Genomic DNA, 12,584 nt, shown 5'->3' on the forward strand with positions numbered 1-12,584 from the left:
AAAGAACACACATGGTATGTACTCACTGACAAGCAGATATTATGCAAAGAGTATAGAATACCCACAATACAACTGACTGACCACATGAAGCTCAAGAATAAGGAAGATCAAAGTGTGGATGCTTCGGTCCTACTTAGAAGAGGAAACAAAATAATCAAGGGAAGTAGAGGATGGGAGGGACTTGGGAGGAAAAGAATAAGAGGTGTAGAAAAAGAGGGGCAGAATCAAAGATGGAAGGAGATGAAGGAGATGCACAGAGGGTCAGAAAATGGAAAGAGGTGTGTAGAAATGGGGAGTGTGGAACTGGGGGTAGCAACCAGAAATTCCTAGATGCCAGGAAATCAAGAGCCTCAGGGGGACCCCCATGGACCCCTGACCCCATGGGGATGAGATTAGCTGAAATACTCCAAAAGGGGTAGGAAGAACCTGTTGAGACCATATCCAGAGGTTAGACATGGCCCCCCAGTTGAGGGATGGAACCAAAATTTTGACCCAGAATTGCTTCTGTCTAAAGGAAATACGGGGGCAAAGAGTGGAACAGAGGCTGAAGTAAAGGCCATTCAGAGGACTGCCCTACCTGGGGATCCATCTCACATGCAGACACCAAACCCAGACACTATTGCTGATGCCAAGAAGTGCTTGCTGACAGGAGCCTGATACAGCTGTCTCCTGAGAGGCTCTGCCAGATTCTGACCAATACAGATGCGAATGCTCTCAGCCAACCATCAGACTGAGCACAGGGATCCCAATGGAGGAGTTAGGGGAAGGACTGAAGGAGCTAAAGTGGTCTTATCTGGCATCAGTGGAAGGGGAGGCCCTTGGTCTTGTGAAGGCTTGATGCCCCGGTGTTGAGAAGTGCTAGGGCATTAATGAGGAAGTGGGTGGGAGGTTTGGGAGCACCCTCATTGGAGGGTGAGGGGGAATGGGAAAGGACGTTTGCACAGGGGAAATACGGAAAGAGGATAACATTTGAAAAAAACAAAAACAACAAAAAAAGAAATGTAAATAAATAAAATATCAAACTTTTTTTAAAAAGAACATTTCAGTTACTTCCCTGGGAGTATTTGACACTGAACACTTTTATAACAGACATTTAATAAAATAAGATTGACAGAAAAAAATTCTGAGTAATAGAGTGATCTCTTTTATTGGATACTGAACTATATGTGATTTTATGGAGAAAATAGATGTAAGGAGTACATAGACAAATGAGAGTAGTTGTGTGGGGAGGCTGGATTTTACACATGAACCACACTTCCCCGTCACCTTATCCAGGTCTCAGGAGCCATGCTTGCGGCATTTGTTCCCCATGCAAAAACTTGGATATGGAAAGTTCACAATTTTTATTCTAAAATAATTACTGACTATGTGATATATGATTCCTATGTTTGAGGTAAGCAATGGTAAGATGTAGTTGTTGCTCTTGATGAAGATTTTGGAAAACTCGAGACATTTTTTCCTTTTACAGAGATATCTTTATACTTTTATTGTTTTTCTGTTGCAATTAAACAGTTCGCTGTGCTGTGAAGTTATTAAACTTTCATCACCACAGAGGACAGAATAAACTGCCTCACATATAAAGGTCTAAATTCTCCTGGGAAAAAATCCTTAGCATTTCTTCAGTTATTTTTCTTTTCTCTTTTAATACACACTAGTGGTTTAAGGGAGCAAGAGACACTCGAAACACATATGATTCTCTTGACTTTTATGTGTAAATTTTAATGTGGTTAATGTTTTTAAATGTAAGATCGCTATGATGTTTTAACATCATAAGTATATTTAAAGGCTAAAAATTTGATAGCCTTTTGAAGGGGTTTTAAATCTTTTCTATTACTTCTTTCATATTCAGCATTATCACTGAGGTGACTAAGAACTGAGTGTACAAAAGAAAATTGAAAAGGGTGAAAAGGACAAAGATCAAGTCAACCATGAATAGAGATAATCATGTTTCCAGGCTTGTAATTAATTTAACATGTACAGTCCACAAAAGATGCTGGCAGCAATAGACTCATTCTGGATTAAATCAAGAAAGCCCAAGGATAAGAAGTGACATTTAATAGAATTATTATTATAAGCATATCTTATTAAGATGAATGAGATTCGTGGGTTATCTGAGCTTCTGGACACCTGCTGAGCAATTGAAAAAAAAAAAGTTTAAATAAATAAGCCACCAGAAGCCTTTCAACCAAGTTAATCCCCCTCAATTAGACAGGAGCTTAATAGAAAAGATTACTCTTTACAGAATTATCAGCATTCGAAAACTAAACTCAATTTGTCACATGAAAGAGATTAAATTCAAAGCTGAGCATGGGACAAAGTTGTAACAATCAAGAGGTCCATTTTTGAACCCGATGTGGTAATCCTATTGGGGGAAAAGTACTTGAAATCCTCGCCTGCTGAATGATGGATAGATGGAAGAGTATGTGATAAACCAGGGAAAGAAAAATATCAATGACAGCATTTGTGATGCGGTATAGAGAATTCATTCATGTTTTTTATCTGTATGTTTGGACATTTTCTGGATAAAATAATGGAATTAGCAAACATCCCCATCTTTGTAAAACTAAAAAGAACAACAGCATCCTTTCATGCTGATAATGAGAGGCAGAAGGGGGTTGTTTCCCTCACATGCTCCCCAACTTGAAGCACCTGTACTTCACTTTCCACTTGTTAGAATTATTTTGTATCTGATTTCATAAGAAATGAAGGGATAATGAAAATGGGACTCTTTCATCATCAATGTCAACATCATTGTCATCACCACCACCACCACCTACCACCACCACCATCACCATCATCATTATCATTTCTACTCAGTCCCATAGAGGTAAGAGCCTCAAAATCAATCAGAAAGGCTAGAACTACAGCTCAATTGGTAAAGTACTTGCCTAGCATGCATAAAGCTGTGAGTTAAATCCCCTACAACAGATAAACTAAGGGTGGTAGTGTCTGACTCTAATTCCAACACTCAGGAAGAAAAGATCAGGATAACATTCAATGCTACTCAGCTACATAGAGATTCTGAGGCTGACCTGGTTTACATGAGTCCCTGTCACAGAAGAAAAAAACATAATTATGAAAATACTTTTAAAACAAAAAATATCTTTTCCTTATTTACTTGACAGTGAAATGCAATTCATGTATCAATTTAAAAAATGAGTCTTATCACAAAAGGGTCATTGTCTTTTCTTACAGAGTATTGCTACCTGATCACTAAAGGATATATATATATATATATATATATATATATATATATATATATATATAATTTTATTTTAAAACATACCAGAAAGAAGCATAAGTCCCATAGCAAAGGTCTCATAGAGGAGCTAAACCATCACATAAGGATGAGTACAAAAACAGGAGCCTGATATAGCTGCCAGTGCCTGACAAATACAGAGGCAGATGCTCATAAGCATCCATTGGACTGAGCACGAGGTCCCCAATGGCCAAGTTAGAGAAAGAACTGAAGGAGCTGAAGGGATTTGCAGCCCCATAGAAGGAGCAACAATATGAACCAACCAGTACTCCCAGAGCTCCCAGGGACTAAACCACCAACACATGGAGTACACATGGAAGGACCCATGGCTCCAGCCACATATGTAGCAGAGGATGGCCTAGTTGGTCATCAATGGGAAGAGAGGCCCTTGGTCCTGTGAAGGCTTAAGGCCCCATTGTAGGGGAATGCCAGGGCCAGGGAGCAGGAGTGGGTGAATTGGTGAGCAGGGGGAAGGGGGAGGAGCTAGGGGGGAGGGGATTTTTGGAGGGCAAACCAGGAAAGGGAATAACATTTGAAATGTAAATAAAGAAAATATCTAATAAAAAAGGAAAAAATTCTGTGAAGACAGAGACTGCTTTATTTACTGAAAGTCTAGAATAAAATGCAGTACCTAGTAGAGGCTTGATAAATGCTTGATCACTGAATAAATACATATTTTCTCAATTTGTTGGATTGCAAAAACATTAAGAGCACAGCAATAATTAAACTATGGCCTCCTCAGAATTCATATGTCAAAGTATTAACCCCAAATTTGATACGTTTTTAGAAACATCACTTTTAGGAAGTAATTTGGTTTAAATGAAGTCATGACAGTAGAGTATTTTTAATATTAATGCCTTTATACAATAAAACAGATCTCTACACTCTCTTCTCACTATCCACTTCGTCATGATTCCACCAATTGTGTGGACAGAGAAAAAACAAGAGCACTGTCTGAAAACTAGGAAGAGAACCATCCCCAGGGAACTGAATTGGTCAGCATCTTAATATTGGGCTTCCAGCTTTCAGAATTGCAATAAAGTAATTCCCATCATTTAAGCCACTTAGACTATAGCATTTTGTTGTGGGAAGCAGAGATGATTAGAGCAAGCATCCCCCATGGCTTCTCTCATTATATTGATAAGAAGCAGGCAGTCTATCTCAAACTAAATCACCATATGTTTAAGTTAGAATCCTATTGAGATGTGATATTTCTTATTTCACATTCATTAAGATCTCTTTCTCCACACTTCAATTTGTCTTGTTCAGTAATTTAACACCTTAACTAACATTTGATGCTACATGTGGTGTTTATTCTCAAAAAGGAAGAGAAGAGAACTCTGCTTTTAGATGATCTTTAAGGCATTTAAGTAGCATTGTATGTATACCAATTTATTACACAAAAAAATCCCCCATTTCTGTTGCTATAACATTTAGGTGAATGATATAGCTCTTAGGAATCAAAAAGTAACAATGATAGTTACTCCTTAAAAGGAGGTGGGGGTGTCAATCAGAATGGCTAAGATCAAAAACTTAAGTGACAGCACATGTTAACAAAGAAGAACACGCCTCTATCTATTGCTGGTGGGATTGTAAACTGGTACAACCACTCTGAAAATCAATCTGGCGGTTCCTCAGAAAACTGGTTATAGTTCTACCAGAAGACTCAGCTATACCACTCTTGAGCATATACCCAAAAAGATGTCCCATCATACCACAGGGGCATGTGCTCCACTATGTTCATAGTGGCCTTATTTGTAATAACCAGATACTGGAAGCAACCCAGATGTCCCTCAACTGAAGAATGAATACAAAAAACTGTGGTTCATTTACATAATGGAATATTGTTCAGCTATTAAAAATGAGGACATCATGAATTTTACAGGTAAATGAATAAAACTATAAAATATCATCCTGAATGAAGTAGCCCAGACCCAAAAGGACATGCATGGTATGTACTCACTGATAAGTGGATATTAGCCAAAAAGTATAGCATAGCCATGATACACCCCACAGAAGGTAAGAAGTTTAACAAGAAGGAAGGCCCAAGTGAGGATACTTCAATTTCATTTAGAAGAGGGACAAAATAATCACAGGAGGCAGAGGAGAGAGGGACCTGGGTACAAGAGGGGAGAGGAAAAGGGGAACAAAATCAGATATAGGGGAAGTGACATGAGAGAGGCCCAGAAGGCCAGCAGAATGAATGGGGTGGGAGGGTGGGGGGACCCTCTAGAAATTACCAGAGTCCTGGGATGTAAGAGACTCCCAGGACTCAGTGGGGGTTGCCTTAGCCAAAATGCCCAACAGTGGGGAGAGGGAACTTGAAGAGTCTACCTCTAGTAGATAGAGAGGGCTACAAGTGGATGGATGGGGGTACCAATCTACAGTACAAATTTCTGACCCAGGATGGTTCGTGTCTGAAAGAACTGTAGGGACAAAAATGGAGAAGACACTGAAGGAAAGATGACCCAGTGACCAGACCAACTTGGGATCCATCTCATGGTAGGGCACCAAGGTCTGACATTATTACTGATGCTATGATGTGCTTAACAGACAGGAGCCTAGCATGGCTGTCCTGTGAGAGGCCATATCAGCAGTTGACAGAGACAGATGCAGATAGTTACATCCAACCATTGGACTGAAGTCGAGGACTCCTATAGAGGAATTGGGGGAAAGATTGAAGGAGCTGAAGGGGAGGGAAACCCCATAGGAATACCAGCATTCTCAACTAACCTGGGTGCCTGGGAGCTCCCAGAGACTGAGTCACCAACCAGGCAGCATATAGGAGCTGATCAGGGACCTCCTGCGCATATATAGCAGAGGATTTCCTGGTCTGGCCTCAGTGGGTGAAGATGTACCTAATCCTTAAGAAACTTGAAGCCCCAGGGAAAAGGGATGGGGAGAGAACCCTCTCAGAGACAAGGGAGAGGGGGAATGGGATGAGGAACTGTGGGAGGGGGGACTGGGAGGGGGCCAAGGGCTGGAATGTAAATAAATAAAATAATTAAAAGGGGGCATTGGTTGCTTAAAAATGTTTACAAACATTTTGAAATAGTGCTTACTTTTGCCATGTATTCCTGGAATCATTTGACAAATATTTGATAAACAACTCCAACAAAAGACAAGTCCCTGTAGAAACAGTACTATGATTTGGTCTGTCCCCTATAGGATCTCACATCTTAAAACTAAGCAATGAGACAGGATGTCCAACCACCAATGTACAATATCAGAAGTGCTATAAAAGAAGACTAGAAAAATGCTGAACTTGACTGTTTATTGACTTCATGGATAAAAAATAATAACTACAGAATCATTTTCTTATGGGAACAGTTTTGCAAAACTACAATCTAATTACAGTAATTCGTTTTCTAAAAAGGAGTGCATTTTATCTTACTACTTATTTACTCTGTATATGCAGTTTCTAAACCAAACATAAAAATTTGAATCACTGCAGATAGAGTAAGAGTTAAAATAAACAGGGGAAATGATTATTTATTTTGGTATTTAGGGTTGAACTCAAGTTCTTACACATGCAATGCAATGGTCCACCACTGAACTACAGCCCAAACTAGCAGCACAACTTTTAAATTTCTTCTTCGTAGAACCACAGAATTGTGTAACTATTGCCACTAATTCTAGAATAATTTGTTTTTCTCAAAAAATACTCCATACTCCCTTCCAGCACTCAAGAGGTAGGGGAAGTTGGACCAGCATGAACTACATCCTGAAACCAGTTTACTACAGAAAAGAAAAAAAAAGAAGGTAAAAGTATTCCATAGTCATTTCCAGTCATGCCCTAATTACATAGATTGATAGATAGATAGATAGATAGATAGATAGATAGATAGATAGATAGACAGACAGACAGACAGACAGACAGACAGACATACATACATACATACATACATACATACATACATACATACATAATACATACATAGACATAGATAGATGTGTGTGTGTGCGTGTGTGTGATATGTGTGTGTATTTCTTTCTCCATGCTAGGCAACGCACTCTTTCACTGAGTTACACCCAATGCCAGTGTATGTCATTTCTTGACTAACCTTTCAGATTTATCAAGAGGCTATATACATTTACTAAGGGGCTGTATATATCATGTATAATTCTAACCATTTCCTTAGGGTTCACAAGACTTAGCTCTATTATAACATCATTTTACAAATATCAAAACTGAAAAAGGGGGTTCATAGACTGAAGAACTTTACCAAACTCCCAGCAAGTCCACAAAAGAACTAGAGATTAGATAGAATTCAAGATACTTGGTAACGGAGCCCACACTTTTCTTTTTTCTTTTTTTAATTACACAAAACTACTATTGGCTAAATCATGACAACTAGCACAAAGTAGATATAATATGCTAGATATAATAACACAAGTTTTTCATCTTGGAACTTGAAAGGTTTCCAAGGCAAGAAGATCAGGATTCCAAGGTCCTTTTGGCTATACAGCGAATTTGAGGTCAACTGGGATAAAGGAGAACCTGTGTCAAAATAAAGATACAAAGAGACCTTGCAAGTGAGCCAGGAAATGAAGGGACAGATTCCATGTCACCTGTATTGTCACAGCACACATATTGTGAGATAGAAAGTAAAGACAGAGGAGTTGCCTGAAAATGCACAATCCAGCTTGCCTGGAATAAGCAGCCCAGCTGAAACAAAAGAGATTCTTCCTCGACAAGGTGGAAAAGAAAACCAACTCACCTACACACACACACACACACACACACACACACACACACACACACACACACACACCTACCCCTCTCAAACAAGCACACACACACACACACTAGCAATAATGATAATTATAATAATTATAATTTTTTAAAGAATAAAAACTCAACAACAAAAATACTCAAAGCATTGCTGTCAAACCTGGAGGATAGTGAGTCTTAAACTCATAATGAATTCTATTATATTTGTTGTAATGGCTTTGATATAATAAATAGAAACTGAACAGTTATCTTTTAATAAAATATCTGTATTTATTACAGAATTATTCAATATAGCATGTACCATAAGATCTAATCTATTAATATGCACCACAGCCAGGCACATCTCTTTAAGGCAGGGGTAGAATGCACAGTGAATTAACATTTATGTATATGTCTGCAATAGTCCATTAGTTACTTTCAGCATAGATGTACATTTTTTTCTCAACTTGAACCATCATTGACTTGAGAATAGTCAAGTTGTACACAAGATTAGAATGGCCACATGCAGCACTGCATTGGGAAGAAGTGACACAAAAGCTATGCACTCTTGGGCTTTTAAGACTTAGAAAACTTGGGAGGTAGAGGCAGGTGGATTTCTGAGATTGAGGCCAGCCTGGTCTACAGAGTGAGTTCCAGGACAGCCAGGGCTACACAGAGAAACCTTGTCTCGAAAAATCCAAAAACAAAAAACAAAAAACAAAAAAACAAAAAGGACTTAGAAAACCTTGGGTATGCAGGTTAAGTGTGCAACTGGCCCTATTACTCATATCCCTCAGCTGCAAGTTTTGTACATATGCAAATCTTATGATATTGACCACAAATGTGATTTAATACTCTTATCCTACTACCTCCCATTTGGATGTTTTATTAATAGGCAAAATTAGACAAGTCTAATATTGATCTGATTATATATAATAACTTCCACAGAAAAGTAAGCAGCACTAAATGTTTGTACTGATAAGATACAGTGACCAGAATTGATATTTAGAATCATAAATCATGCATAGTTTTGCATATATGTACACTGTAATTACCAAAAAGAAAACACAAGGTTCAATGAACTGGATAACTGATCCATAGAAGATAAAATGTGCTAGTTCTGACACAGCACACATGAACTTATGTATTGAGAATCATATTCCTTATAGCTAGGGGAAAAATGAACATAAAACTAGAAGGCAGTTCAGCAATTAATAGTACTTGTTGCTCTTGTAGAGGACCTGGGTTTGGTTCCCAGCACCCACATGGTGGTTGACAACCACCTGTAATGTCAGATTAAGGGTTCTCAAGCCCACATCTGGCTTTAGTAGGCACTTCAGACATTTGATGCACACATCCTCATGGACAAAAAATACTCTCATGAACATAAAATAAAAATAAATCTTTGATTATAAAAAAACTAAAATAAGACAAATCACAATAAGCAAAGATATATATGAAGATCCTTTCACCGATAGATTTTTTTTTGTAAAGATAGATTCTTTTTTTTTTTAGCATTTTGTACACGAATGTTTATTTCTCAATTAAACATTCCCTTTAAACACAAGGAATGAATTCTAAATCTTCATAAAGATGAATTAAAAAATGATACCCCTCCAGTATAGTGTGTATAAGCACTGTCCTTGGTCACTACTGGCATTTACTGTTTAACATCAAAAAACAAAAGTTATTTAAAAATCATGCTACTGGATTTCTATCCCTCCACTATGACCAGTTCGCAATGTTTTACAAGTTTATATCATCAGATTGAAGCAGGTTTAAGGTGTGAAACAGCTGTATTAGACACAAAGTTACAAGATATAGTCAAGTTCGTAACGAATATAGGTGTGTAAAGATAGATTCTTGACCTTAGAGTTTAGATTCAATGATACACAAGAAAGAGCCTTTGAGGATTACAGAATTTCAGCATAATAAATAAGAAGCTTTATGCAGAGCATCTTAGATAAAATGTGACTCTTGGAGCCAGCTCTTATACACTGCTTTTGTCTTAGAATGAATTTTGCTTCTGTCTTTTATTTGTTACTTGATCTTACATAAATAAGTAGAATGGCCAGGTGCTATCTCTAGAAGTCAAACTATTAGCATGCTTCATCCAGCAGCATGTTACATTTCTGTATTTCCATCCCACAATTAATCAAAGGCAAGATTTATTCGACAAAGCAACATCTATTTGTGACATGTTATTAAAGACTCAAGAACAAAGACAAGCATACCACGAAGACATATCAATTAGTATAGGAGCCACGGACACCATGGAAGAAACTTCACATCAATAACACAAAGACTTAACATCTAAGGAGAAAAGAAAATACAGCAAGTGAAAAACATACTTAAGGCATAAGTAATGCTCTCAGAATATAGGAGGAAAAGACATATTTAAAACAGGATGATGAGCAATGGACAGGTGGCTCATTACTTAAGAGCACTTGTTGCTCTTTCAAAGTGCCAGATTACTATTGCCAGTACTCACATAGGTAGCTCACAACTGCCTGCAATTCCAGCTCTACAGGATCTGAATTCCTCTTCTGGACTACAGGAACACCCACACTTATATGCACATACACATATGCCCCTATATCCATTATTAAAAATAAATTTTAAAATGTTTAAGCCAACAGGAATGAGGGGCAGTAAGATGGCTCAGAAGTTAAGAACATGTGCTGTCTCTTCCTCATCTCCCGGCCTCTGGATCTCACTTTGTTGCCAAAATGTCGCTTTCCAACAAGCTGACTTTGGACAAGCTGGACGTGAAGGGGAAGCGGGTCGTGATGAGGGTGGACTTCAACGTTCCTATGAAGAACAACCAGATAACAAATAACCAAAGGATCAAGGCTGCTGTTCCAAGCATCAAATTCTGCTTGGACAATGGAGCCAAGTCGGTTGTCCTTATGAGCCACCTGGGCCGGCCTGATGGTGTGCCCATGCCTGACAAGTACTCCTTAGAGCCAGTTGCTGCCGAACTCAAATCTCTGCTGGGCAAGGATGTTCTGTTCTTGAAGGATTGTGTGGGCCCAGAAGTTGAGAATGCCTGTGCCAACCCAGCGGCTGGGGCTGTCATCCTGCTAGAGAACCTTCGCTTTCATGTAGAGGAGGAAGGGAAGGGAAAAGATGCTTCTGGGAACAAGGTTAAAGCTGAGCCAGCCAAAATTGATGCTTTCCGAGCCTCACTGTCCAAACTAGGAGATGTCTATGTCAATGATGCTTTTGGGACTGCACACCGAGCCCACAGCTCCATGGTGGGTGTGAATCTGCCACAGAAGGCTGGTGGATTTTTGATGAAGAAGGAGCTGAACTACTTTGCCAAGACTTTGGAGAGTCCAGAGCGACCCTTCCTGGCTATCTTGGGAGGAGCTAAAGTTGCAGACAAGATCCAGCTGATCAATAATATGCTAGACAAAGTCAATGAGATGATCATTGGTGGTGGAATGGCCTTTACCTTCCTTAAGGTGCTCAACAACATGGAGATTGGCACATCTTTGTATGATGAAGAAGGAGCCAAGATTGTCAAAGATCTCATGTCCAAAGCTGAGAAAAATGGTGTGAAGATTACCTTGCCTGTTGACTTTGTCACTGCTGACAAATTTGATGAGAATGCCAAGACTGGCCAAGCTACTGTGGCCTCCGGTATACCTGCTGGCTGGATGGGTTTGGACTGTGGTACTGAGAGCAGCAAGAAATATGCTGAGGCCGTGGCCCGAGCTAAGCAGATTGTTTGGAATGGTCCTGTTGGGGTATTTGAATGGGAAGCCTTTGCCAGGGGAACCAAGTCACTCATGGATGAGGTGGTGAAAGCCACTTCTAGGGGTTGCATCACTATCATAGGTGGTGGAGACACTGCCACTTGTTGTGCCAAATGGAACACGGAGGATAAAGTCAGCCATGTGAGCACTGGGGGCGGTGCCAGTCTAGAGCTCCTGGAAGGTAAAGTCCTTCCTGGGGTGGATGCTCTCAGCAATGTTTAGTATTTTCTTTCCTGCCTTTGGTTCCTGTGCACAGTCCCTAAGTCAACCTAGTATTTTCCGCATCTCCATTTGGTGTTAGCGCAAGATTCAGCTAGTGGCTGAGATGTGGCACCAGGAACCCTTAAAACAGTTGCACAGCATCTCAGCTCATCTTTACTGCACCAGGATTTGTCTGCGTTCTTCAAGATCCCATTTAAATTCCTTAGTGACTAAAACCATTGTGCATTGTAGAGGGTGTCTATTTATATTCTGCCTGAGAAAGGAAGTGAGCTGTAAAGGTTGAGCTCTCTGTATGCAGCCTCTGGTTAGCTTCGTCACTCACTGTTCATGACTCAGCAGGGCAACCTGATGAAATCCCAGCTGTGAGTCTGCAGAAGTTGATGATCTAGTCAACAATAAAGATGTCCACTGAAAAAAAAAGAAAAAAAAAAAAAAAAAAAAAGAACATGTGCTGTACTTGCAGAAAACCAGAGTTGGGTTCCCAGCACCTACAGTGGATTACTGTAACCACAATTCTAAGGGATCCAACACTCTTCTGACCTACATGGCCATACATATGTGCACATACCCTTACACACACATGCATACATACATACATACACACATGCATACATACATACATACATAT

The 12,584-nt window shown here is 39.4% G+C and overlaps 1 protein-coding gene across 1 annotated transcript; it reads left to right on the forward strand.

Annotated features, from left to right (window-relative positions):
- The first annotated feature begins 10,657 nt into the window (after nucleotides 1-10,657).
- LOC110313412 (phosphoglycerate kinase 1) lies at nucleotides 10,658-12,376 on the forward strand. The gene has a single exon (XM_021187584.2). It carries the CDS (start codon nucleotides 10,703-10,705, stop codon nucleotides 11,954-11,956), a length of 1,254 nt encoding a protein of 417 aa, XP_021043243.1. The 5' UTR covers nucleotides 10,658-10,702; the 3' UTR covers nucleotides 11,957-12,376.
- The last annotated feature ends 208 nt before the right edge of the window (nucleotides 12,377-12,584 follow it).

Source organism: Mus pahari, chromosome X, assembly GCF_900095145.1.
Source record: "Mus pahari chromosome X, PAHARI_EIJ_v1.1, whole genome shotgun sequence".
Taxonomy (NCBI): Eukaryota; Metazoa; Chordata; class Mammalia; order Rodentia; family Muridae; genus Mus; species Mus pahari.

Bases quoted from the DNA above. Each gene is read 5' to 3' on its own strand.
- LOC110313412 (XM_021187584.2), top strand. From the start codon at position 10,703: ATGTCGCTTTCCAACAAGCTGACTTTGGACAAGCTGGACGTGAAGGGG.